The sequence below is a fragment of the Eleutherodactylus coqui genome, chromosome 6 (assembly GCF_035609145.1).
Source record: "Eleutherodactylus coqui strain aEleCoq1 chromosome 6, aEleCoq1.hap1, whole genome shotgun sequence".
Taxonomy (NCBI): Eukaryota; Metazoa; Chordata; class Amphibia; order Anura; family Eleutherodactylidae; genus Eleutherodactylus; species Eleutherodactylus coqui.
This window is the reverse complement of record NC_089842.1, coordinates 172,416,823-172,443,075: the sequence shown is the minus strand read 5'-3', so window position 1 is coordinate 172,443,075 and position 26,253 is coordinate 172,416,823. Positions and strand designations below refer to the sequence as shown.

Here is a 26,253-nt window from a genome sequence, read left to right as displayed (position 1 = left end):
GGTGCTAGGAAGCCACCGGCGGTACATAAATACATCCCATTGCAGTGCCCAAGACAGCTGATGTAACGTCAGCTGTAATGCAGGTGGGCTAAAAATTAATTTGATTACACTGTAGGCGAGGGCCCCCAAAAATTGGTGTATCAACAGTACTAATGTACCTCTGAAAAATTGCCCATGCCTAACCAAGAGGGCAGGTGAAACCCATTAATCGCTTTGGTTAATGTGGCTTAATTGGTAACTAGGCCAGGAGGCAGCCCAGTTAAAATAAAAATTGGTTGAGGTGAAAGTTTCAACGCTTTAATGAGCATTGAAACGTATAAAAATTGTTTAGAAAAATTATATGACTGAGCCTTGTGGGCCTAAGAAAAATTGCCCGTTCGGCGTGATTATGTGAGGTTTCAGGAGGAGGAGCAGGAGTAGGAATATTATACACAGATTGATGAAGCAAAAAGGTCCCCGTTTTTGATGGGGATAGAGAACGATGCTTCCATCCGCGGGTGCAGCCTACGTATTGCTTAGGTATCGCTGCTGTCCGCTGGTGGAGAAGAGAAGTCTGGGGAAATCCAGGCTTTGTTCATCTTGATGAGTGTTAGCCTGTCGGCACTGTCGGTTGACAGGCGAGTACGCTTATCTGTGATGATTCCCCCAGCCGCACTAAACACCCTCTCTGACAAGACGCTAGCAGCAGGACAAGCAAGCACCTCCAGGGCATACAGCGCGAGTTCAGGCCACGTGTCCAGCTTCGACACCCAGTAGTTGTAGGGGGCAGAGGCGTCACGGAGGACGGTCGTGCGATCGGCTACGTACTCCCTCACCATCCTTTTACAGTGCTCCCGCCGACTCAGCCGTGACTTAGGAGCGGTGACACAGTCTTGCTGGGGAGCCATAAAGCAGTCAAGGGCCTTAAAGAGTGTTGCCCTGCCTGTGCTGTACATGCTGCATGATCTCCGCGCCTCCCCTGCTACCTGGCCCTCGGAACTGCGCCTTCGGCCACCAGCGCTGTCGTATGGGAATTTTACCATCAGTTTGTCCGCCAGGGTCCTGTGGTATAGCAACACTCTCGAACCCCTTTCCTCTTCGGGTATGAGAGTGGAAAGGTTCTCCTTATACCATGGGTCGAGCAGTGTGTACACCCAGTAATCCGTAGTGGCCAGAATGCGTGTAACGCGAGGGTCACGAGAAAGGCATCCTAACATGAAGTCAGTCATGTGTGCCAGGGTACCTGTACGCAACACATGACTGTCCTCACTAGGAAGATCACTTTCAGGATCCTCCTCCTCCTCCTCTTCAGGCCATACACGCTGAAAGGATGACAGGCCAGCAGCATGTGTACCCTCACCAGTGGGCCAAGCTGTCTCTTCCCCCTCCTCCTCATCTTCCTCCTCACCGCGCTGAGATATAGACAGGAGGGTGCTCTGACTATCCAGCGACATACTGTCTTCCCCCGTCTCTGTTTCCGAGCGCAAAGCGTCTGCCTTTATGCTTTGCAGGGAACTTCTCAAGAGGCATAGCAGAGGAATGGTGACGCTAATGATTGCAGCATCGTCGCTCACCACCTGGGTAGACTCCTCAAACTTTCCAAGGACCTGGCAGATGTCTGCCAACCAGGCCCACTCTTCTGAAAATAATTGAGGAGGCTGACTCCCACTGCGCCGCCCATGTTGGAGTTGGTATTCCACTATAGCTCTACGCTGCTCATAGAGCCTGGCCAACATGTGGAGCGTAGAGTTCCACCGTGTGGGCACGTCGCACAGCAGTCGGTGCACTGGCAGATTAAACCGATGTTGCAGGGTGCGCAGGGTGGCAGCGTCCGTGTGGGACTTGCGGAAATGTGCGCTGAGCCGGCGCACCTTTCCGAGCAGGTCTGAGAAGCGTGGGTAGCTTTTCAGAAAGCGCTGAACCACCAAATTAAAGACGTGGGCCAGGCATGGCACGTGCGTGAGGCTGCCGAGCTGCAGAGCCGCCACCAGGTTACGGCCGTTGTCACACACGACCATGCCCGGTTGGAGGCTCAGTGGCGCAAGCCAGCGGTCGGTCTGCTCTGTCAGACCCTGCAGCAGTTCGTGGGCCGTGTGCCTCTTATCTCCTAAGCTGAGTAGTTTCAGCACGGCCTGCTGACGCTTGCCCACCGCTGTGCTGCCACGCTGCGCGACACCGACTGCTGGCGACGTGCTGCTGCTGCTGACACATCTTGATTGTGAGACAGAGGTTGCGGAGGAGGAGGAGGAGGAGGGTGGTTTAGTGGAGGAAGCATACACCGCCGCAGATACCACCACCGAGCTGTGGCCCGCAATTCTGGGGGTGGGTAGGACGTGAGCGGTCCCAGGCTCTGACTCTGTCCCAGCCTCCACTAAATTCACCCAATGTGCCGTCAGGGAGATATAGGGGCCCTGCCCGCCTGTGCTTGTCCACGTTTCAGTTGTTAAATGGACCTTGGCAGTAACCGCGTTGGTGAGGGCGCGTACAATGTTGCGGGAGACGTGGTCGTGCAGGGCTGGGACGGCACATCGGGAAAAATAGTGGTGACTGGGAACTGAGTAGCGCGGGGCCACCGCCGCCATCATACTTTTGAAGGACTCCGTTTCCACAACCCTATACGGCAGCATCTCCAGGCTGATAAATTTGGCTACGTGCACGTTTAACGCTTGAGCGTGCGGGTGCGTGGCGGCGTACTTGCGCTTACGCTCAAACACTTCCGCTAGCGACGGCTGGACGCTGCGCTGACAGACATTGCTGGATGGGGCCGAGGACAGCGGAGGTGAGGGTGTGGGTTCAGGCCAGGAGACGGTAGTGCCTGTGTCCTCAGAGCGGGGTTGGATCTCAGTGGCAGGTTGGGGCACAGGGGGAGAGGCAGCGGTGCAAACCGGAGGCGGTGAACGGCCTTCGTCCCACCTTGTGGGGTGCTTGGCCATCATATGTCTGCGCATGCTGGTGGTGGTGAGGCTGGTGGTGGTGGCTCCCCGGCTGATCTTGGCGCGACAAAGGTTGCACACCACTGTTCGTCGGTCGTCTGCACTCTCAGTGAAAAACTGCCAGACCTTTGAGCACCTCGGCCTCTGCAGGGTGGCATGGCGCGAGGGGGCGCTTTGGGAAACAGTTGGTGGATTATTCGGTCTGGCCCTGCCCCTACCCCTGGACACCGCAGTGCCTCTTGCAACCTGCCCTGCTGCTGCCCTTGCCTCCCCCTCTGAAGACCTGTCCTCAGTAGGCGTAGCAAACCAGGTGGGGTCAGTCACCTCATTGTCCTGCTGCTCTTCCTCAGAATCCTCGGTGTGCTCCTCCCTCGGACTTAATGCCCTTACTACTACCTCACTGATAGACAACTGTGTCTCATCGTCATCGGCCTCCTCACCCACTGAAAGGTCTTGAGACAGTTGCCGGAAGTCCCCAGCCTCATCCCCCGGACCCCGGGAACTTTGCAATGGTTGGGCATCAGTCACGATAAACTCCTCTGGTGGGAGAGGAACCACTGCTGCCCAATCTGAGCAGGGGCCCGAGAACAGTTCCTGGGAGTCTGCCCGCTCCTCAGAATGTCTCATTTTCATGGAGTGAGGAGGCTGGGAGGAAGGAGGAGCAGCAGCCAGAGGATTCTGAGTTGCAACAATGGACGGCGCAGAACTGTGGGTGGACGATAGGTTGCTGGAAGCACTTTCTGCCATCCACGACAGGACCTGCTCACACTGCTCATTTTCTAATAAAGGTCTACCGCGTTGACCCATTAAATGTGCTATGAATGTGGGGACGCCAGAAACGTGCCTCTCTCCTAATCCCGCAGCAGTCGGCTGCGATACACCTGGATCAGGAGCTCGGCCTGTGCCCACACCCGAACTAGGGCCTCCGCGTCCTCGGCCGCGCCCACGTCCTCTAGGCCTACCCCTACCCCTCAGCATGCTGTATTACCAGTAATGCAGAAACAGAACGCTGTAATTGAATGTGCCGCTTATTGGCCTGTGGTTGGAGGCTGAGTTCGCTTACGGAACGCCAGGAAATAATTTGGCGCAAGCCTGCTGTAACACTTAGCTGGCTGCGTATGATTTTGTAGAACTACTACACCCAGCACACACGGACCCAGAACACTGAGCACAGTGACAGGCAGGCCAAATAGATTTTTTGCCCAATATTTTTTAGAAAAGGCCCACTGCGTATATTCAATCAATAATATATGTCTTCTGTCCCTGCCTCCACAATTCTGTCCCTGGAGTGTGCCACAGAACTGCAGAGTGTTGCACTGTTATTAACTGCAAGAGAGCGGTGATTTCAGAGCCAGGAAATAATTTGGCGCAAGCCTGCTGTAACACTTAGCTGGCTGCGTATGATTTTGTACAACTACTACACCCAGCACACACGGACCCAGAACACTGAGCACAGTGACAGGCAAGCCAAATAGATTTTTTGCTCAATATTTTTTAGAAAAGGCCCATTGCGTATATTCAATCAATAATATATGTCTTCTGTCCCTGCCTCCACAATTCTGTCCCTGGAGTATTACTGCAGGGCGCAATGCTCTGCACGGCCGATATACCCAAAAAAAAAAAATGTGCAACACTGCAAAAAGCAGCCTCCACACTACTGCACACGGTTAGATGTGGCCCTAAGAAGGACCGTTGGGGTTCTTGAAGCCTACAATAACTCCCAACACTCTCCCTACAGCAGCTCCAACACGATACCACTGTCCCTCAGCTATGTCACAACGCATCTGTGGCGAGCCGCGGGAGGGGCCGATTTTTATACTCGGGTGACACCTGATCTCGCCAGCCACTCACTGCAGAGGGGTGGTATAGGGCTTGAACGTCGCAGGGGGAAGTTGTAATGCCTTCCCTGTCTTTCAATTGGCCAGAAAAGCGCGCTAACGTCTCAGAGACGAAAGTGAAAGTAACCCGAACATCGCGTGGTGCTCATTACGAGTAACGAGCATCTCGAACACGCTAATACTCGAACGAGTATCAAGCTCGGATGAGTACGTTCGCTCATCTCTATTCCTTGGTCTTTTCGCTCCCGAGATGACCTCCCAGCACATGCTTGTGCGCCAGGTCTAAGACCATCCTACGATAGGACTGAGGTACCACCAGCTGTTCCACAACCTCCCCACAGACCTTGTCAACCTGATACAACAATTCTTGGTTGACTGCAAGGTGTGGAAACACAGTATCAGCCCCTGGGAATTGAGGCTCCCCATTTATCACTCTAACATTTTCCCTGGCTTTTACTAAGGTGGGGTCTCGGAGCTGCTCAGTTCCGAAATTGGCACGTGAGACCTCTAAGTCAGGCATAGCAACTACTTCATCCTGTACCTCCGTCTCACCCGCCAATACTGTTAAGGGAAAGTTATCCCCATTCTCTTGGGTCACCCCTACTGCCGGAACCGTACCCTCAGGGTCAAACAGTTCGGGACACACATCATACACATTTGCATTATCATGAACCTTATTTGCAGACGACCCTCGGTGTCGCCACAAGTCCCAAAATAGGGGAAAGTCTCTCCCGAGGATCACGGAGTGCATTAGGGATTTTACGACGCCCACCTCATGGGTGGCAAGTCCACACGGAGTCTCAAGTCTTACAAGGGCAATAGGATACTCCTTGGTGTCCCCATGCACACACACAACCCCCATGCGACGGCCGGTGAAGGTTGTGGGATCGACCAGGCTGGAGTGCACCAGCGTAACCAAGCTCCCTGAGTCCAGTAGAGCTGTCACCGCAAAGTCTCTGCAGAACATACTGGCCGTGCGAACATCGACCTCCGCCGGGCAGAGTCACAGTCCATGGGTTCCACAGTGAGGGGACAGTTGGCAGCAAGATGCCCGGGCTCATGACAGCGCCAACATCGTATGGGGGCCCGGTCTCCTTGGGGTTCTACCCAGGACCCGAATGTCCATTTGGGGCTCCTCCTCTGCCCCAAACGATCCCCCTCTGAGCCGCCTCCCCTGGGGACACTTTTGACACCCCTTACATATGGAACAGTCTTACCAGGTGTACCGTCCGACTTGCTGTTCCCGGGGTTGAAACGTCGAGGAGGCATGGCTTGCAGTAAGTCCTCCGTGGCTTTATACCTCTTGACGAGGCTCACGAGTTGGCCCAGATCCTGGGGACCCCCTTGTCCCACCCAGCGCTGAATTGCGGGGGGCAACGAGCGGATGAACTTGTCCAGAACCACTTTTTGTACGATCTCCGCCGGGGACGACTCCTCCGGCTGCAGCCACTTTCTCACCAGGTGGAACAGGTCGTACATCTGGGAGCGAGCTGGTAGGTCGTCTGCGAAAGTCCAGGCGTGTACTCGTCGGGCCCGCACATGGGTGTCCACGCCCAAGCGTGCCAGGATCTCACCTTTGAGCTTGATATAGTCCTTGGCATCCTGCTCACCGAGGTCAAAATAGGCCTTTTGGGGTTCTCCTGTCAGGAAAGGCGCTACTACCTCCGCCCACTGAGGCGCTGGTAATTTCTCCCTCTTGGCCACTCTCTCAAAGACCGCGAGATAGGCCTCGATGTCATCGGTGGCCGTCATCTTTTGTAGGGCCGCCTGTACCGCGGTACGGGTGGTGGGGAGCGAACCAGACGACCTCTGCACACTTTGCGCCAGGAGAGCATTAGTCTCGGCCTGAGCTCTCATGGCCTCCTCATGGATCTTTTGCTGGGTCGCCGCCACTTGTTGCTGCTGGGCCAACGCTTGCTGTTGCTGCACGTTCATTTGTACCAGCTGCTTTATCAGTTCCTCCATCTTGGCAGTATCTGATGGCTGTGCCGTTGCAGCTTTCACCCAGGACATGGAGGTTACAGCACTCTCCAGTCAATCTCTCTTGGGCGGTTGCCCTTAGCAACGGTTCTCCAGCTGCTGCAGCAAAATGTCCATTAATTGGTGTATGTCTCTTTAAGACCGCTGCCCGCATCCAAACACCATATGTGAGGGATTAGCGTTTAGGATCGGTAGCAACCTGGGCATAAGCAGTCAGAGACAGTGACACATAGGATAGTCTTTAGTCCAGGCTTTGCTTGGGTTTATTTCCAAGCAAACAAAAGCAAAATACAGGCCTTAACCCTTTCCAGTCCAATGTCGGGCCTGCCCCGACATCATCATTTTCCTCCACAGCTCCGATGTCGGGGCAGGCCCGACACTGCAGTGCAGGAGTGGATCTGCACCCGATCGTCAGGCACATCGGGTGCAGATGCACTCCTTTACTGGTCGTCATCGAGGACCCCTGAGGAGAAGGCAGAAAGGGTTTTTAACCCTTTCTGCCCACTTCTTTATACATTACATAGCGCTCAATTAGCGCTATGCAATGCATAGATTCCGGCCGGCGATCATGTGACCGCCGGTGTTACCTGACCCCCGGCGGTCACATGAACGCCGAGCCGGGAGCCTGCACCGTGCAAGGACCTGCTTACCTGACCAGCGTCTTGTGCATTCTCCTTCTGTCTCCCGACCCGGCGATCATGTGACCGCCAGGTGTCACCTGACCCCAGCGGTCACATGATCGCCGAGCCGGGAGGCAGAAGGAGAATGCACAAGACGCCGGTCAGGTAAGCAGGTCCCTCCCTGCACCCTCCTGAACTCTGTCAGATCAGGAGGGTGCAGGGAAAATGTATTTTTTCTCACCCATTCTCCCAGCTCCAATTTATTTGGAGCTGGGGAGAATGGGTGAGAAAAAATAAATGGATTGGAAAGGGTTAACATCAGACAAACATAAAGTAAATCCTGCTCGTCCGAGCACTTACTAAACATGTAGCGTCCCTGTCTACGTACTGGTAAACAAATGGCTCCTGCACATAGCCAGCCAGGACTCTCAGACCTGCAGAGGTCTCAGCTCTCCTCCTGGCCCTGTAGGCCCAGGCTTTATAAGGCCTGGTACCAGCCTCACCTGGAACGTGGGAGTGGCCATCCCACCCTTTGCTTTGACCACTCCAGGAAAAGCCGTCCCGGATTATGTGGCTTGGAGCCACTTACACACTACAACGTGTTAGTAGCTTAATGCTACTAACACTATACTGCCAGCTTCCTCCACCGAGCCCAGGCTGCTCGGTGGCATGTATCTGCCCAAGCGCTCCCCAAAGCAGCATAGGAGAGCATCCTAGGCGAAATATACCTGCCCTCCAGCACCTTGCCGGTCACCGTCTCACACCCTTCATATGAAACAGTTAAACGTTGGATTGTAAATTTTAAAACTGGCCATTTTGGCGTTGAAAGTGAGAAACCCAGTGGAAGGCCTGTCTCCGTCTACTTGCCTGCAAATATGAAAGCCATCCATGACATGACCATGGAGGACTGCCAAATATCAGCCACAAGTATTACTACATATCTGGGGATCACGTGAGAGAGTTGGTGGCATTATCCACGACGACGTGGGAATGAGAAAGCCTACAGCCAATAGGAACCTGAATAGAAGAGGAGATGTGGGGAGACATTGGTGGCTGTTGTGGAACATTTTGCATGAAATGAGCCAGATTTCCTGGACTAACTGGTGATGAGATGTGGATCTACGGTTATGGTCCAGAGACAAAGGAACAGTCTAAGGCCTCATGTCCACGGGGAAAATCAGGGCCGCCGCGGATTCTCCAAGCAGAATCCAGCAGAGGGTCCCTCCTGCCCCCAGGACATGAGGCTAAAAAAAAGATTAAACTTACCTGTCCGGACGCTGCAGATCTTCCCACCGTCGCGGCCGGATCTTCTTTCTTCGGCCCGGCGGATGTGCTCAGCACGCCGGCAGCGTGCCGCGCACATGCGCCGGACACATCCGCCGGGCCGAAGAAAAAAGATCAGGCCGCGACGGTGGGAAGATCTGCAGCGTCCGGACAGGTAAGTTTTAATTAAGGTATGGGTGTTCCGCGGATCCGGACGGCTTCCGTAGGCTTCAATAGAAGCCTGCGGGAGACCCGCACTACAATGAAGCGTGCCGCGGTTTTTTTCCCGCACACGCAATCCGCTCCTGAAGGGAAAAATGCATCCCTATGGGGCGCGGATCCGCGTGCAGGAAAAACGCTGCGGATTTTAAATCATCTTTTTACCGTGGACATGAGGCCTAAGGAATGGAGGCACAGGGGTTCCCCAAGGCCAAAGACGTTCTGTGTGCAAAGGTCAGCGCAGAAGCAAATGGCAACCATAAGAAGGGAGTTCTGCTAGTGGACCTCCCAAAGGGTTCAACCATCAATGCAACATATTACTATTCAGTATTGACAAAGCTGAGGCAAAATATTAAGGAAAAACATTGAGGAAAGCTCTGCAAAGGTGTCATCCTGCAGCCTGACAATGCCCGTCCCAGACTACAGGGGTCAGTATTATAAAAATGACCTCCTTAGGCTTTCTACTGATGCCCCATCCACCCGACCTGGCTCCGTCTGACTATCATCTGTTCCCCAATCTCAAAAAACACCTAATGGGACAGCGGTTTGGGAGTGTTTTGGAGACAACTAATGCTGGAAATGAGCGGTCTGACCAGCAGTCGGAGGAATTGTATTTGCAGGGACTTAAAAAACTGCAGAAGACGTCCACAGGGGCATCGACATCCCGGGGGAACATGTAGAATAGTGCGGCAGTTTCAGCTTCTTAGTGCAGTTTTTTCTGGGTAAGGCTTAATGTGTGTGTGCGTGCGTGTTTTCTTGGTGGGGGAAATTCTGACTTTTGCTATTCTGTATAGTATGGGGCCCTGATTTCCCCTGACTATAGGAGGTCATGAACCACCTGGACATATTTATGGAGGCGTCAGCAGCCACTGCCCTGATATGGGGGTGACTGAGGTGCCTCATTACAGGGCATCGCCAGCTGGCATGTAATACTGGGGACATTGATGGCTGGCAGCTTACTACTAGGGCATGAGAGCATACCGCCACAATATAAGAATGGTAACAGTAAGCTCCTACGTGGCGACCAGCCGTGCCAGTAAGCACACCCTGTAATGTACCCCCGGTATTTTGGGGTGCCATAGTCGGGGTCCCCGCCTTGTGACCCCAGGGTACAGCACTGCCATGTCCCAGCTCATACATTGCAAGGCCTCCTAACGGCCTCTCTGAGGGGAGGCGGCAGCACAAAGGCTGACATGTCCGTGTGACCCTGCAACAATACACCGCAGTCCACAACGGCCATGACTGGCCGGCTCCCTCCTGCAGCCTGTGTGCGCCTCTCTGCGGGCTCCCGCCACACTGCGCGCCCCCTGCACCTCAGCGGGAGGAGGAGGAGGTGAAGAGCTAATGGAGGCCGTGTCCACAGCACCGGCGCTGGGAGCCGCCTGAGGAGCGCCGCGGCCCGCTAACCGAGAGGGGGCGGGTGAGTGCATCCGGCCGGGAGAGGAGGAGGACGGTGCAGTATGTACACCTGCACCGGAGGAGGGGGCGCTGTGTGTATTATGTCAGGCCGCCATCACTGCCAGAGCAGTGCCATACATAATGCAGCTAGCGGCAATGGCCGAGCTCTCTGCGGTGTATATATATATATATATATGTATCTGGGCGTGTGACCAAGGACAGGTAACCGGAGCTACAAGGCGTCTCCTGCAGGGATACAATGCAGAGCGGTTTCCCATAGCAACCAATCAGATGGCTTCTTACATTTACTAGCTGCTGATGAAGGCTGATTGGTTGCTACGAGCAACGGCGCCATATATTGCCAGCGTAAGGTGTTAGATATACGTGAGCGCGCTGATTGGCTGCAGAATCACTCGTAAACAAAGCTATTACCATTAGTGCCATAGATTTCGACTTGGCGTTTGTTCGAGCCTCGTTCCGATTAAGCGCCTTCTAGCCGCAGTCTTGTGGCTGGCGATAATAAGAAACCTGGATCCCCAGTTTTACTGATTTGCAGGCGCCCCAGTGGTTGGACCCCAACAATCCAGTGGATGGGCAATAAATGTTTCAGGCTGAAATACCCTTTCAGGGTGCGTTCAAACGTAGTGCGGGAAAAATCTGCACACATTATGCGAATTTTGGTGTGAATTTGCACCAAAAGCCACCCATTGTGAACACTCCCTAAAGGTGGCTTCACACGGGCGTATTTGCGTGCAATACGCAGAGAATAGAATTCATCCATTTTTACGGGTTTGTTCACATTTCCATGTTTGACGCACATGTTTTGTCACACGAAAAAAATGTTGTGCATATTTGCGCACCAAAGGTCCCCATAGAAGTCAATGGGCTGCGCAGTTTGCAAGGAGATGCGTGAAAGACTTCATAATTGCGCTGGAAAAGAACAGATCTGGAACTATTTAGCCATTTCAATTGGTGCGTTTATTTACTGCACGCAAATGCGCTTCCGCTTGTGTGAAGCCGGCCTAAGAGTATATTTACATGCTGCATAGCAGGAACATCCACCGTGGAAATTTCCAAAATCTGTTCCTATAACAGAGCGGGGTATAAATTTCCTTTTTTCATTGCAAAAAAAAAAAACGTTTTGTAGGTTAGGGATGCAGAATTTCCTCATAGATGTCAAAGATATTCCGCACTGAAGTCCGCAACGCAAATACGCCACAAAATCCGTAACCTCTGGTTTCTGACTCACGTGATTTCTGTGCCGGTCAGTCTTTTAATGTGCGATTTCTGTGCATTGTGAGGGGGAAGGAAATTGCACGTGAAAAGAACCCATTATTTTAAATGGGTCCATTTACCAGTGTGACTTCTCTGTGAGGGGGTTCAGGATGCCCGCACCACAGGCAGATCTGCACTGTACCCCCTTACATGTGGGCACTGGGCACTGTGCAGATCTGTCCCGGGTTCATGCTGCACGCCGTGACAAGTTCCCTTTAAAAAAAACCTATCATGGTGTCTGGCAGGACTACTAACATTGGTGCGGTCCAACGTTGGTAAAATAATGAGAGCATGGGTACTCTCCTGGCATTAGGGCGGCTTCATGTGGGCGAATGTGATTTTGAGCACAACTCAGCGCAAATTATTTGCGTTATGAACAAGCCTTTTTTGGTCCTACCGGCGCACTTTACTGTACGTTTTGCGAACGCAGAACATGTTCATTTTCAGACGAACACGCCTCCAATTAAAATGACTATTAAGCCTAATGAGTTGCAGATGTGTTCAGAATTGCGCAGTGTATTGCGCGGTGCGCACCTCTCATTGACTTCTGTGGGGATCCTTGGTGCACCAAAACAGAGCAGATCCTATTTTTCCTGTACGCAATAAAATGAATTGCGAACGAACCCGTTGAAATCAATGGATCCTACTCTCTGCATATTGTGTACGCAAATACGCCCATGCGAAGCCGCTCTTGGACCCAGCGATCCAACACTGTAGCCCTGCTGTCCTATCCGCGTCAGTGCTATTATCCTGGGAGTCCGGATTGATAATGCTGTGACCTCTGATTGGATGCAACAGTCACATGGTGCGTGGGCTGCAGCACTGGATTGCCAGATCTGACAATGGGTGACTACCCCTGCCTTCATTATTTTAACAGCATTGGACCCATTTTTAAACACTTGTATTGTAATCATTCAACCCTTTAAGGCCGCTCTCACATAGCCGCTTTTTACCACGATTAGTGTGGCGTTTCAAACGCTACGCTAGTAGTGGTACAACGCCTTCGTTGATTTCACAGACCTGCTCTCAAACACGGCGTTTCTAATGCCATGATTTTCGAGCGCTGTTTGTTCTAATTTTAAGCATTCTAGCGCTTTTTAACGGACCTCATCACCCATCACAATGATGGGGTGCGTTAATAAAGCTGTACAATGTGTTCAAAAATGTCGCTCAAAATCGCGGTAAAATGCGGTGATTTAGAATATGCCGCCTTGTGAAGGCATGTGTGAGAGCGGCCTAAGGGTTAAGCCTGCTCGGATGCTTAGTCACCTGGACGGGCGGTGGTGTGACACTGTTTGGGGTTGCTAGGGTTTGAGTTTACAATTACTAAGGGAGCACAATAAGCCACAAATGCTTCATCAACTTTTGTCCATGTGGAGAAAAGGAAACGTTTCTGGTTAAAAAGCTGACAAATAATAGGAAAAGAATCCTGCAGATAACCATTATGTGACGGTGAGCCACCTGTATCCATGTGGACAAATCTCTAATTAATGCAAAGCGTTTATTGAATGGAAAGTTCCATTTCTGATATTCCAAGCTTATTCCAAGCATTTAATGCGAACACCATACTAAATTGTAATCTCTTCCCTTCTAACAGGAAATCCAGACCTTGTGATGCAAACGAGGGAGGCAAATCCATTTGTTTGGCAGGTAGGTAAATGCAAAGTTGATTCATGTTTATAAGTCTGAGCTATTCCCATGATGCCCCCTCCCCGGCTAGGGATTTCCTTACCTGCTGCAATTGCCTGTACATTTGTTATGACTGCTTGTAGTAGTCAGAGAAAGGAAAATAATATCTCCTTGCGTCTCGGATACCTTGACTGAAACAAAGACATGGGGCTAGAAGAAGGAAGGGGTATCAGAAGGTGAGTACACAGATTAATTGGTGATGCTTGATGAGACCTGCTACTAAGTATACCTTCTGTCCACTCTACAGAGATGGAGACACTGCGCTATTGTACAAGTTCTCTATTTGGCATCGTATTAAAGAGGTTCTTTTAATATTGATGGCCTTCCCGCATGATAGATCATCAAGAATTGACTGACAGGCTACTGTTGCTTGAGGGAAGCTGTGCTATACATAGTATGTAAGGCCAAAAAAAGACACATGGCCATCCAGTTCAGCCTGTTACCCCCAATGTTGATCCAGAGGTAGGCAAAAAAAACCAAACAATGAGGTACAAGCCAATTTTTCCCATTTAAGAAAAAAAAATTCCCAACTCTGATCTGGCAACCTGAATAATCCTGAGATCACCGACCCTTCTGAAGTCATAAGTGACTATAACGTATAGTATTGTATCACTCAGGGAAAACATCCAGGCCCCTCTTGTACTCCTTTAGTGAGTGCTCCATCACCACATCCTCAGACAGGGAGTTCCACAGTCTCACCGCTCTTACAGTAAAGAACCTCCTTCTATGCTGATGTAGAAACCTTCTTTCCTCTAGACGTAGAGGGCACCCCCTTGTTACAGTCACAGTCCTGGGTATAAATAGATGATGGGAGAGATCTCTGTATTGTCCCCTGATATATTTATACATAGTTGTTAGGTCGCCTCTCAGCCGTCTTTTTTTTTTTAACTAAATAACTCCAATTTTTATAACCCCTCTGGGTATTGTAGTCCACAACAGCAATGTTGACAGCACTATCTGATTCCAGCTCTGTTTACACTGACAGTAAGCTCAGCAATCAGCTGATAGGCGCTGATCCTGAGAGGTAGACCCCCACTGATCAGCTAGTAATGACCTATATTGAGAATTTGTAATCAATAGTAAAAGTCCCTTTAAGAAACTTTCCCCTTAAAGCAATGATCCCCTTGCACAATACTGCTGGAATATGGTATATGATGGAGCATGCTACAAATGTATTTTTTATATTTGCCTCTGTTTAATGTTGTAGCCATATGGAGGTAGTATATACTATGGGTGTACCAATTATGGCTCTCTTGAACTTGGAAGTTATATGGAGTCGTAATATGCCTCTGTTCTTGTATCCTTATATTAACCTCTTAGTGACCACCCCATAGTGTTTTTACATCCTGGTTTGCTGGGATTTAATCTCCGCAGGGACATAAAAACATGCTCCCTGCGGGGATTAAAACCCTGCAAGTTGAGGACGTGACAGTTCCATTTTGGGGTGCAAGTCTTCATTCATATGTGTGCTGTACGAAAAAAAAAATGTTAATAAAATGACACAATTGCCCAAAAAATGAAAATCGTAATTTTTTCCTTCTGATTTGCTCAGATTCATTCAAGAACTGTGGGGTAAAAATGCGCAGTACACCCCTAGAGGAATTCGTTAAGGGGTCTGGTTTTCAAAATGGGGTCATTTGTGGGTATTCTCCTTCGTTTTGGCCGCTCAAGGGCTCTACAAGTGGGCAATGGGGCCTCAAACACCTTCATGTAAAATGTCTGTTCTGAAAGCCACCGGCTGCTCCTCTTGGTTTGGGCCCTGTTGTGCATACGGACATAAGATTAGGGCCACGATGCTTATGTTTCTGAACACAGGGCAAACAGGGGTATCCATTTTGGGTGCAAATCCTCATTTCGATGTGCACTACAGAAAAAAACTGTCTTTAAAATGGCATATTTGTAAAAATATGAAATTTTATTTTTTTCTTCTCTAAATTGCATTACTTCCTGAGGGTTACTCAGGAACTCCCAGTGAATACATTAGGATGTGTATTTTTTAAAATGGGGTCATTTGGGGGGGGGGGTATCTATCATCCTGACACCTTTGAACCTTTGCAAACTTGGCTTGGTGTAGGAAAACACAGTGTTCCAAAATGATCAATGGGTCATTCCGTGTCAGTTCAACCAACGCTCCCGGTCGACCATCTCAGATTTCAATGAAACTTTGCACAAAGATAGACCCTGACGCTAAACTAAGATAGCCAGAATATTAGGCTTCAAAGTGCTTTGGTTCACGAGCTACAGGTCTTAATCTAGGGGGTTGTCATGTGATTACAGTGCGCAACCTGAAAAAAGTGGCGATTTCAATCCATTGCCAAGCCAGTTCTAATGACTCTACAGCAATGAAACTTCACACACTAGGAGAACTTTTGGTGCTGAATCCAGCTAAGCTACTCAGACTGCCACTCTTATCATCATTCTGCCACCATTGCATGTCAAAGTAGCTGAAAAATTCTATTGCGCAAAATAAAACTCATATTTTAAGCAGTAATAACTCATAATCAATGCAATCCAACTCAGCTATGAATTTATCAATGTGTACTCCATAGAAATGTTTCTCATTATTCACATTATGGACCCAAAAGGATGTATAGCTCTTAAGATACAATGAGTCAAAAATGGCAAAAAACACTTTTTTGCTCATTTTTCCCTTTTTCAAAGGCGAAAATCGGAATGTACTCCATTTTTATTTTTTTTCATTTTTGTTCTATTTGGAAGAGAATTTTTTGCTCTACAAGATTCGATGTTTTTCATTTTGTTCCCAGACCTTCTACATGGGAAAATATCAATGCCTGTGAAGGTCCTATGCACTCGCGGAGGTCAAATAATAAAATAAGTGTAAGTTTTGCATGGATGTATAATTAGTTTAGAAATCATGAGAAGGTAAATTATTTTTGGAATGAGACAACTTTTTGTGCTCAAGAAACTTATGCCATCAAAAATTGCATGGTGAGTTCAGGTGAGCCACAAGCTTTGGCCTAAAATGGTCAGAATATCATTGAGTGTTGCATAATGATTGTGGTATCAGTGATCACTGGGCTTATTTAGCACTCTATCCATATTGGATACTAAGATTATCCAAGGCTAGCATTTGTGTAATAAATAACTAGTTCTGAACCCGCCATGCAATTTTTGATCACATAACTAGTTATTTATTACACAAATGCTAGCCTTAGATAATCTTAGTATCCAATATGGATAGAGTGCTAAATAAGCCCAGTGATCACTGTAATATACCACAATCATTATGCAACACTCAATGATATTCTGACCATCTTAGGCCAAAGCTTGTGGCTCACCTGAACTCGCCATGCAATTTTTGATCACATAAGTTTCTTGAGCACAAAAAGTTGTCTCATTCCAAAAATAATTTACCTTCTCATGATTTCTAAACTAATTATACATCCATGCAAAACTTACACTTATTTTATTATTTGACCTCCGCGAGTGCATAGGACCTTCACAGGCATTGATATTTTCCCATCTAGAAGGTCTGGGAACAAAATGAAAAACATCGAATCTTGTAGAGCAAAAACTTCTCTTCCAAATAGAACAAAAATGAAAAAAAATAAAAATGGAGTACATTCCGATTTTCGCCTTTGAAAAAGGGAAAAATGAGCAAAAAAGTGTTTTTTGCCATTTTTGACTCATTGTATCTTAAGAGCTATGCATCCTTTTGGGTCCATAATGTGAATAATGAGAAACATTTCTATGGAGTACACATTGATAAATTCATAGCTGAGTTGGATTGCATTGATTATGAGTTATTACTGCTTAAAATATGAGTTTTATTTTGCGCAATAGAATTTTTCAGCTACTTTGACATGCAATGGTGGCAGAATGATGATAAGAGTGGCAGTCTGAGTAGCTTAGCTGGATTCAGCACCAAAAGTTCTCCTAGTGTGTGAAGTTTCATTGCTCTAGAGTCATTAGAACTGGCTTGGCAATGGATTGAAATCGCCACTTTTTTCAGGTTGCGCGCTGTAATCATATGACAACCCCCTAGATTAAGACCTGTAGCTCGTGAACCAAAGCACTTTGAAGCCTAATATTCTGGCTATCTTAGTTTAGGGTCAGGGTCTATCTTTGTGCAAAGTTTCATTGAAATCTGAGATGGTCGACCGGGAGCGTTGGTTGAACTGACACGGAATGACCCCAATGTTAAATTTGTACATTTTCTAAATGGTTAAAAAAAAGTTTTTTCAGTGTGAATCCAGAATAGAGTAAACAGATGGAAATTTATATCTCATCAAAAAGTTGTACAGTATGTTTGTACATATTTGAGATATCGCAATTGAAAATAGGAAAAAATGACAATTTTCTTCAAAATGTTCCCAATTTTGACGCTTTTAATAAATAAACACAATCTATCGGTCTATTTTTACCACCTAAATGAAGTACAATATGTGGCGAAAAAACAATGTCAGAATCACTTGGATATGCAAAACCTTTACGGAGTTATTCTATGTTAAAGTGACACATCAGGTTTCCAAAATTTGGCCTGGTCATTAAGGCGCAAACAGGCTTGGTCACTAAGGGGTTAAAGGGTCTTTTCGGGCAAATTCTATTGATAGCCTATCCTCAATATAGGTCATCAGTAGGTAACTGCCGCGGACAGGGACGTAAGTAAAGGCTCAGGGGCCCTGATGCAAAAGGTGAGCTGGGGCCCCCCCTCTATCTGTATCTGTACCCGTACCCAACCCATGCTGCACAGAGACATAACTTGAAGCTTCTGGGCCCCAATGCAAAACTTGTAACAGGGCCCCCAACTATAATGCTTTATTCATAGTACTGGGCTCCCTATATGGAGAAGAGAGGCCTTATGGGCCCCCTAAGGCTCCTGGGCCCGGGTGCAACCGCATACCCTGGGCCCGGGTGCAACCGCATCCCTTGCACCCTCTATAGTTACGCCCCTGGCCGCGGACCCACCTCTCGGTATCCCTAGTGATTAGCTGATCGCCTGGCCGCTGTCAGTGCAGCGAGGCCAGATGTTGTCATCATGGTCAGAGGCAGAATTGTCAAAGAGGGCTTCCCTCCCATTGAGAACAGTTCGAGCACTGCCTCCTATCACACTTCACCGACATCGGGATTGGCCGTTGAAGTGTAATAGGAGGCAGTGTTTCCATTGATTTCAATGGTAGTGAAGCCATCTGATGCTTCTGCGTACAAGCCTGATGACGCCGTCCGATCCTACTACAGTGACAATGGCTGGATGTTCAGCTGATTGCCGGGGATCCCAAGTGGTTTGACTCCAGCAATTTGCCTGGCAAACCCCTTTTAATTGTTCAGTTATAGCAGTATAAGTGTGATCTTGCCACTTATTGCAAAATGGTTATTTTATTGTGGTTTTGTTACTTTTTAGATATCCCCATTTCACCACATAGAAGATGAAACCAAACCCAAAGCTGTGATAAAGAAGAATGGGTCCTGATGTTCCTTTACTAAATGATTACAAGCAGGAATTCTTCTGGAAACGGTTTCCACAAACAATTCTTGGCGGTCCACGATTCAAGTTGGGCTACAGCGCTCCTCCTTACATATACATCAATCAAGTGATCTTGTTTCTGACACCATGGGTCCTCGGCGGTGTGGGCACCGTGCTATACGAGGTCCATATCCTAGAAGACTACTATGCTGCCGCACTCTCAGCAGGACTGATGCTTATCGCCTCCTTCGTCATGCAGCTTTTAAACCAGTATGCCCGCAGGAAGACGTCCACCATAGAAAGGCTACAGAATCAAAATACCCTCACAGATGAGGACGACTTTGACTTTTCAAGCTGCCTTGGCTCAGAGACTGTGAAATTCATAATACCGGGCAAGAAGTTTATAGCAAACCTGATATTTCATTCCATCCTTGCTGGGGTTCTGTGTGGTCTGGGGACATGGTATTTGATGCCACATAGGATAGACCTGTTGTACAAAAACACAGGAGGAACAATCATGATCTTTATATTTGGTTGGGTAACCATTTGTATAGGAGAATATTCTTTAATCGTCAATTCAGCCACAGAGACGGCTACTTTTCATGCACAAGACACTTATGAAATCACACCACTTCTGAGACCCGTCTATATCTTCGCTTTTATTGCTGTTGACCTTGCACACAGGTAACGTTTACGGTGACTTTCCTGCATTGTATAGTTTAAGAAATGTATAGATTTGTATAGGATGCAATTGCTACGAAAGCAATACTATAGTATTGCATTATACTGTATTCCGACAGAGTCTATCAAGACATACCGCAGGCAAGACATACCTTGATAGGTATAAATACATGGCAGCCCTGGGGGCCTTCACAAGGTCTGGGCTGCCACAACAACTGAAAGACCCCTTGTGATCTCATCGCATGGGGCCGTTCGGGGTCCCCAAACGTTGATCAGGGCATTTAAAGGGTTAACTGCAGTGATCAACAAAATTGGTGATTATGGATGTTTTGGGAAGTTGTCAGCTGTCAAAGACTCCACTCCATACAAACTTTGCACCCGGAGGACTTTCATGTACGTCTGTCCTTTTGGATAAAGGGGTTCAAGTATAACTAAATGTTTTCAGAAACTTTTTACTTGTCATAGTGACATCTCAGACGTTTTTATCATTGGGGGGTCCTACTGCTGAGACCCTCACATTGCTAAAACAAATGGACAGAAGCATTTAGCGGAGTGCTGTGTCTATTTGGCTGTCATTGTGAGTGGTATAGGGCTCCATAGACTTGAAATGGAGCCTATACACCCCTCTGAGCAGTGACGGAAACAGCCGAACGGGCACAATGCTGAGGTGAGCGGTTCTGCCTGTTTTTTTTTTGTAGCAATCAGTGGGTGTCTCGGCAATCAAAACATATCGAAAGTTTTTTTTTTTTTTTAAAGTTTAGTTGCTCCTTAAAGGCGTGTCACTATTAGATATCATAATTATTGTATAGATCTCAAAACGTTGGCATTTGCCATTTACATGCTGTTAAAGGGTCCAATGAAAAGTTACGATATTTGGGTCAGTTTTACATTAGGGTAAGGCCTTCTGTCCACGGGCTATATTTCACTGCATTACCTGCGGCGATAATCTGCACACGGGTAACGCAATGAACACTTTCCGTAGGATAACTGGAAGGCGCAACCCGATGTACATGAACGGAAAATCACGCCAATTTTCTGCTTGCATATAAAAATCACGGCGACATTATTGCTCCCCTGTGGCAGAAATCCGCGGCGGTATATTGCTTTGCCCGTGGACAACCGGCCTAAGGCTCAGACGGGCAGATTCCAATTGCATAATCCGCGATTGGTGCCCATGTGGAAGATCTGCAGCAAAACTCATTGAAAGGCGTGTACTTTCTATTTTATTTTTTTTTTTATTTGTTCACAGTCGCAGATATGAATTGCGTATTGTGCAAGCGTAACAAAAATTGCAGCATGCTTTATTTTGCAGCGAATGTCCTCCATTGAAGTCTATGGAGGCTGACCGACCCGCAGCCCATACACAATTGACATTGCATATGGGCTGCGAGTACCCGTGTCATCACTTAGGGATGGCATGGGAATTACAAACATTGAAAAAAAAACCACAAGTGTACTGTGCATGATCGTCGGCGAGTCGCTGCGGTCATATGCAACACAGGAATAGCAGGGTCGCCGGCTGGGCTCACAGCTGGAATTCGCTACGGGCATCCTGCATCCGGAGTCCGGTCCGCCCCAACACAGCTACTGCGTGCCTGTGTTATAGCAAGTCCGGACTGTTGGTCTAACAACCCTAAGGCCATTTTTGTACAGCCTTTTTCAGCGCAGCGCTCGACGCTGTACAACGCTCCCATTCAAGATCTCAACGAGCACTTTGACAGCAAAGAATGCTCTATCTTTGGACGTTTTCGGCCCTGTGTCGCCGCCCATTTCAGTGGCTGTGATTCGTGCATCCAGCACTGGCTGTGATGGGCTGAGAGGGTTGTCACTCAGCCGATTCAGCCAATCAGAGCAATCTCCTGCTGGGAGGAGAATTCAATACCCGTCACTAGCAATAGAGGTTTTGCCGGCTTGACAAGTGCCCAGCAGCCAGCCAGAAGCTGCGAAAACACTGGCGGGAACCCTGACAGCACCTGCAAGGTGAGTTTTTATTTTATTTTTTTATTAATTTTTTTTTTCAGCATCCTTGGCTGCATTTTTAGCTGTGTTGAAAACGCAGCCAAAATGCTGACATAACGCATGCCAGCGCTGCTGAAACCAGGCTGAATCTGCAGTAAATGCTGCGTTTCTGCAAACGTCTGTGTGAGGGAGGCCTAACTGACAGTGTGCATCTTAGGTCCCTATGATGCTGTCAAATTGAATTTTTAGACCCTCAGTCAGGCCAGGACATGTGACTGTAATAGGGGCGCACAAGTGTGCTCGTACTATGTTCATGTGAAACTGCTCTTATACAGTATGGTGCTTCCACCTGATGAGCTACGTTCTGGAGCACCCTTGGTTACCCTTCCCACAGCCAGGTATCTACTTACTGATCCTCTGCTCAATGCAGAACAGACAGTAAATTGTTTTTTTTTTTCTCTACTACTGGTCAGGAAGGAGCAGAGAATCAGCCGAAACATGGCAGTATATTTGAGGAGACTCATTCTGCAGTGAACGTAAGGAGAAACTACAGTGACAACTGCCAGAGGTGGAAGGAGACTGATTCCTCCAAAGCCCGCCCCATAAAGCAGCGGCAACCAGGGTGACATATGGAAGCAAAAATGATGAAAAAAGTGAGGCTGACGGAAATGGCCAAACTCTTGTACTCCACTATCTCCGGCAGTACCATTGAAAATGAGTGGAGCAGCACTGCACATGTGCGACCACTGCTCCATTAACTCTCCTTGCCATTGTGCAGGGGTGCAGTGAGGAGTGGAGGGGGACACAGGACCCCTGTTCTCAGGATCAGTGGGGGGCTCAGCAGTGAGACCCCCACTGATCAGACTTGTGTCACCTATCCATAGGATAGACGATAAAAGTTAATTCTGGTAAAACCCCTTTAACACCATTCCAGGAGTTCTGTTATGAAAATGATCGGTAGTATAGGTATTGTTGTATCTTGTCTCCCCTGGAACTTAGGGGTGAAGACAAGGCTTGGCTGGCGTGGCAAGCACATGCGACTGCCAGCCACACTCCTTAGACTGTCCCAGAGACGTACGGCCGGGCCGCACAACGAGTGCCGGGGAGAGACAGCGGGGCCGCCGTAAGCTGTGTTCCGTGTGGAGGGGATTACAGCTCTGTGCGCTAATCAGAGGCTTCTGGGAAGAGTGACAGGGGGGAACGGGAGTGGAGGTTATCGTCCAGCGCTTACCTACCTGAATCGGTGCGCAGTTAAGCGCTGGCGGCTCCATGGACACCGGACGAGCAATGACAGGGAGAACTAACGCAGAGCGGGCACGAGAAGGCAGACGGCCACCGGACAGCAGCCGCGAGCAGTGAGGGAAGAAGCCAGAGCGCCAGGACAGTGACAGCTGACAGAAGTCTGAGCCTGACAGTGCCACAGATGCTACAGCAGCAGCGGAGCTGGGAGCTTACATGGTTGCTGAGCAAAGGGGCCGGCGGCCGAATTTACAGAGCAACAGGGAGACCGGAGCTGGGACTTCACATGTGAGCCAGCACAGCCGCCGCGGGGACTACAGGAAAACCCAATCAAAATCTGGGGGCATTCACTGTGCCTCCACCCATTTTCCAGGGCAGCCATTGAAATTGTGTGCTGACTGTGGGCGTGCATCTTGTCTCCACCCATTCTTCTGGTGGAGACAAGATACAACAATACCGATAGGATAAACGCTTCCAGGCACATGCTAGAGGATAGGTTGCAGCACTAGCGCTGTGATCTAGTGTGCTCCACATGTAAATGCTGGATGCGCCTTGATCAGAGGGCTGTGAAGTTTGTACATTGAGCAGTCTCTGTTGTGACATCCTAGTTGGCAGTAGCACCCGCTGGCTTCCCTTGATTTATAGCAGCCAAGTTAAAGGGGTGCGTAACTGTTTATATATTAGGGAAAGGCATGCACAGCAATTCCTTAACCCCTTAGTGACAGCTGGTTTGTGCTTAATGACCAACTAATTTTTCAGGTTTTTTTCATCGTCGTGTTCCAGGAGTCATACTTTTTAATTTTTTTTATAGAATGGTAGAGTTGGAAGGGACCTCCAGGGTCTTTCCTGCATTGTATAGTTGAAGAAATGTTTCTGTAGGATGCAATTGCTACGAAAGCAATGCTGTAGAAGAAAAACTATAGTATTGCATTATACTGTATTCTGACAGACAGTCTATCAAGACATACCGCAGGCATGCCTTGATGGGCATAAATACATGGCAGGGTTAACTGCAGTGATCAACAAAATTGGTGGCCATGAATGTTTTGGGGAGGTGTCAGCTGTCAAAGACTCCACTCCATACAAACCCTGCACCCAGACGACTTGCATGTACATCCTTTTGGATAAAGGGGTTCAAGTATAACTAAACATTTTCAGAAGCTTTTTACTTGTCATAGTGACATTTCAGAAGTTTTTATCACTGGGGGACCTCCAGGGTCATCGGGTCCAACCCCCTGCTCAGTGCAGGATTCGCTAAGTCATCCCAGACAGATGTCTGTCCAGCCTTTATTTGAACACTTCCATTGAAGGAGAACTCGCCACCTCCTGTGGTAACCTGTTCCACTCATTGATCACCCTTTTTTATTTTTACATTTTCTGTTGACATAGCCAGATGAGGCCTTCTTTTTTTGCTGGGCAAGTTGTATTTTCCAATAGCAATATTTTTGGATAATATAATGCACTGTAAGTTTTTAATTAATTTTTTTCAAGGGGATTGGGGAAAAAAAATAATGTCATTTGTTTTATAGATTTAACTTTCAACTACCATTCAGTGTGCAAAATAATCTGATAACATTATTCTCTGGATCAGCACAATTCTAACGATACCAATTTTCTAAAGTTTTTTTTTTAAATGTTTTGCTATTTTTGTACACAAATAAAACACTTTTTTCCTTTTTTTTAAAGATTCATAGATCTATGGGGCCTTGTTTTTTGCGGAATAAACTCTAGTCTTCATTTATCCCATTTTTGGAAACCTATAACATTTTGATTGCTTTTTATTCCATTTTTTTCTAGAGGCAAGATTAATAACATCTACAATTCTGGCATGTTTTTTATTTTTATCGCTGCATTCAACGTTTTTTTTCGATTTTTGTCAACGGTGTTATGTGAGGTTTATTTATTTATTTATCTTTTGGAATAAATAGGAGTTGTACTTTTTAAAGATACCATTTGTTGATCCATGCAACATTTAGATCACTTTCTATTAGTTTTTTTTGTAAGCTATTTTCACCATGTTTGTAATTTTGGTTTTTTTTTTTCATGGCGACCACTGTGCGGTTTAAATAATGTACCAACTTTTTTCTCTTGATCATTACGAATACAGCAATACCATATGTGTAATAAAAAAAAAAGTACTTTAAGAGGGAACGCTATGGTTTTGATGTGTTTTTATTTTTATTATCTTTTTTAACTATTTTTTTTGGTCATGTTTTTTAACCCCTTAGTCACCAAGCCTATTTGCGCCTTAATGACCAGGCCAAATTTTGCAAATCTGACATGTGTCACTTTAACATGGAAAAACACCATAAAGGTTTTGCATATCCAAGCGATTCTGACATTGTTTTTTCGCCACATGTTGTACTTCATTTAGGTGGAAAAAAAAGACCGATAGAATTTGTGTTTATTTATTAAAAGCGCCAAAATTGGGAAAATTTTTAAAAAATCGTCATTTTTTTCACATTTCCAACTGCAATATCTTACATATGTGCAAACATAATATAGAAATTTTTGCTAAGATTTATATTTCCACCTGTTTACTTTATTTTGGGCGCACATTGGAAAAACTTTCGGGTTTTTTTAACCATTTAGGAGACGTACAAATTTAACATTACTTTTCAGCATTTTGAGGAACACTTTGTTTTCCTATACCAAGCCAAGATTGGAAAGGCTCATGAGTGTCAGAATAATAGATACAAATGACCCCATTTTAAAAACTACACCCCTTAATGTATTGACTGAGGGGTGTCATGAGTATTTTGACCCCACAGTTTTTTTTCAGGAATTAATTCAATTTAGAGGAGAAAAAGTAAAATTTCATATTTTTGCAAATATGTCATTTTAAAGATCTATTTTTTTTCCTATAGTTTACATGAAAATGAGGATTTACACCCCAAAATGGATACCCCTGTTTCTCCCGTGTTCAGAAATCTACCCATTGTGGCCCTAATGTTATATCTGAGTCCACAAAGGGGCCCAAAATGAAAGGAGTAGTCAGTGTCTTTTAAAACAGAAATTTTGCTTGAAGTCCTTTTAGGCCCCATAGCACACATATAGAGTTCTTGAGTGCACAAAACCATAGAAAACCCCCACAAATGACCCCATTTTGAAAACTAGACCCCTTAAGGAATTTATCTAGGGGTGTACTGCATATTTTGACCCCACAGTTTTTGAATAAATTCAAGCCAAGCAAAAGGAAAAAATTAGGATTTTTGTTTTTTTGGCAATTCTGTCATTTTAAAAACAGCTTTTTTTGTACAGCACACATATGAAGGAAGACTTGCACCCCAAAATGGATACCCCTGTTTGAGCTGTTTTCAGAAATATACCCATTGTGGCCCTAATCTTATGTCCGCATGCACAACGGGGCCCAAAATGAAAGGAGTAATCGGTGGCTTTCAGAACATAGATTTTGCTTGAAGTCCTTTTAGACCCCATTGCCCACTTGTAGAGTTCTTGAGCGGCCAAAACCATAGAGAACCCCCACAAATGACCCCATTTTTAAAACTAGACCCCTTAACGAATTTATCTAGGGGTGTACTGTGTATTTTAACCCTACAATTTTTGAATAGATCTAAGCAAAGCAGTAGGAAAAAATTACGATTTTCATTTTTTGGGCTATTGCGTCAATTTAAAAACAGGTTTTTTTGTACAGCACACATATAAATGAAGACTTTCACCCCAAAATGGATACCCCTGTTTGTCCCGTGTTCAGAAACATACCCATTGTGGCCCTAATAGACTTACAGGACCCA

At 47.2% G+C, this 26,253-nt stretch overlaps 1 protein-coding gene across 3 annotated transcripts in view; it reads left to right on the top strand.

The window, feature by feature from the left end:
* Positions 1–10,065: 10,065 nt before the first annotated feature.
* PCNX4 (pecanex 4) overlaps positions 10,066–26,253 on the top strand; it is a 54,468-nt gene continuing 38,280 nt past the window's right edge. Inside the window, exons 1-3 of one of the 3 annotated variants that reach the window (XM_066608213.1) lie at positions 10,066–10,252; positions 13,103–13,155; positions 18,557–19,303. In XM_066608213.1, the coding sequence (XP_066464310.1) occupies positions 18,615–19,303 (689 nt within the window). In that variant the 5' untranslated portion in view covers positions 10,066–10,252; positions 13,103–13,155; positions 18,557–18,614. Of the gene's footprint in view, positions 10,253–10,428; positions 10,453–12,859; positions 12,958–13,102; positions 13,156–18,556; positions 19,304–26,253 lie in introns of those variants that run through there. The other 2 variants (XM_066608215.1, XM_066608214.1) reach the window with 2 other exon arrangements.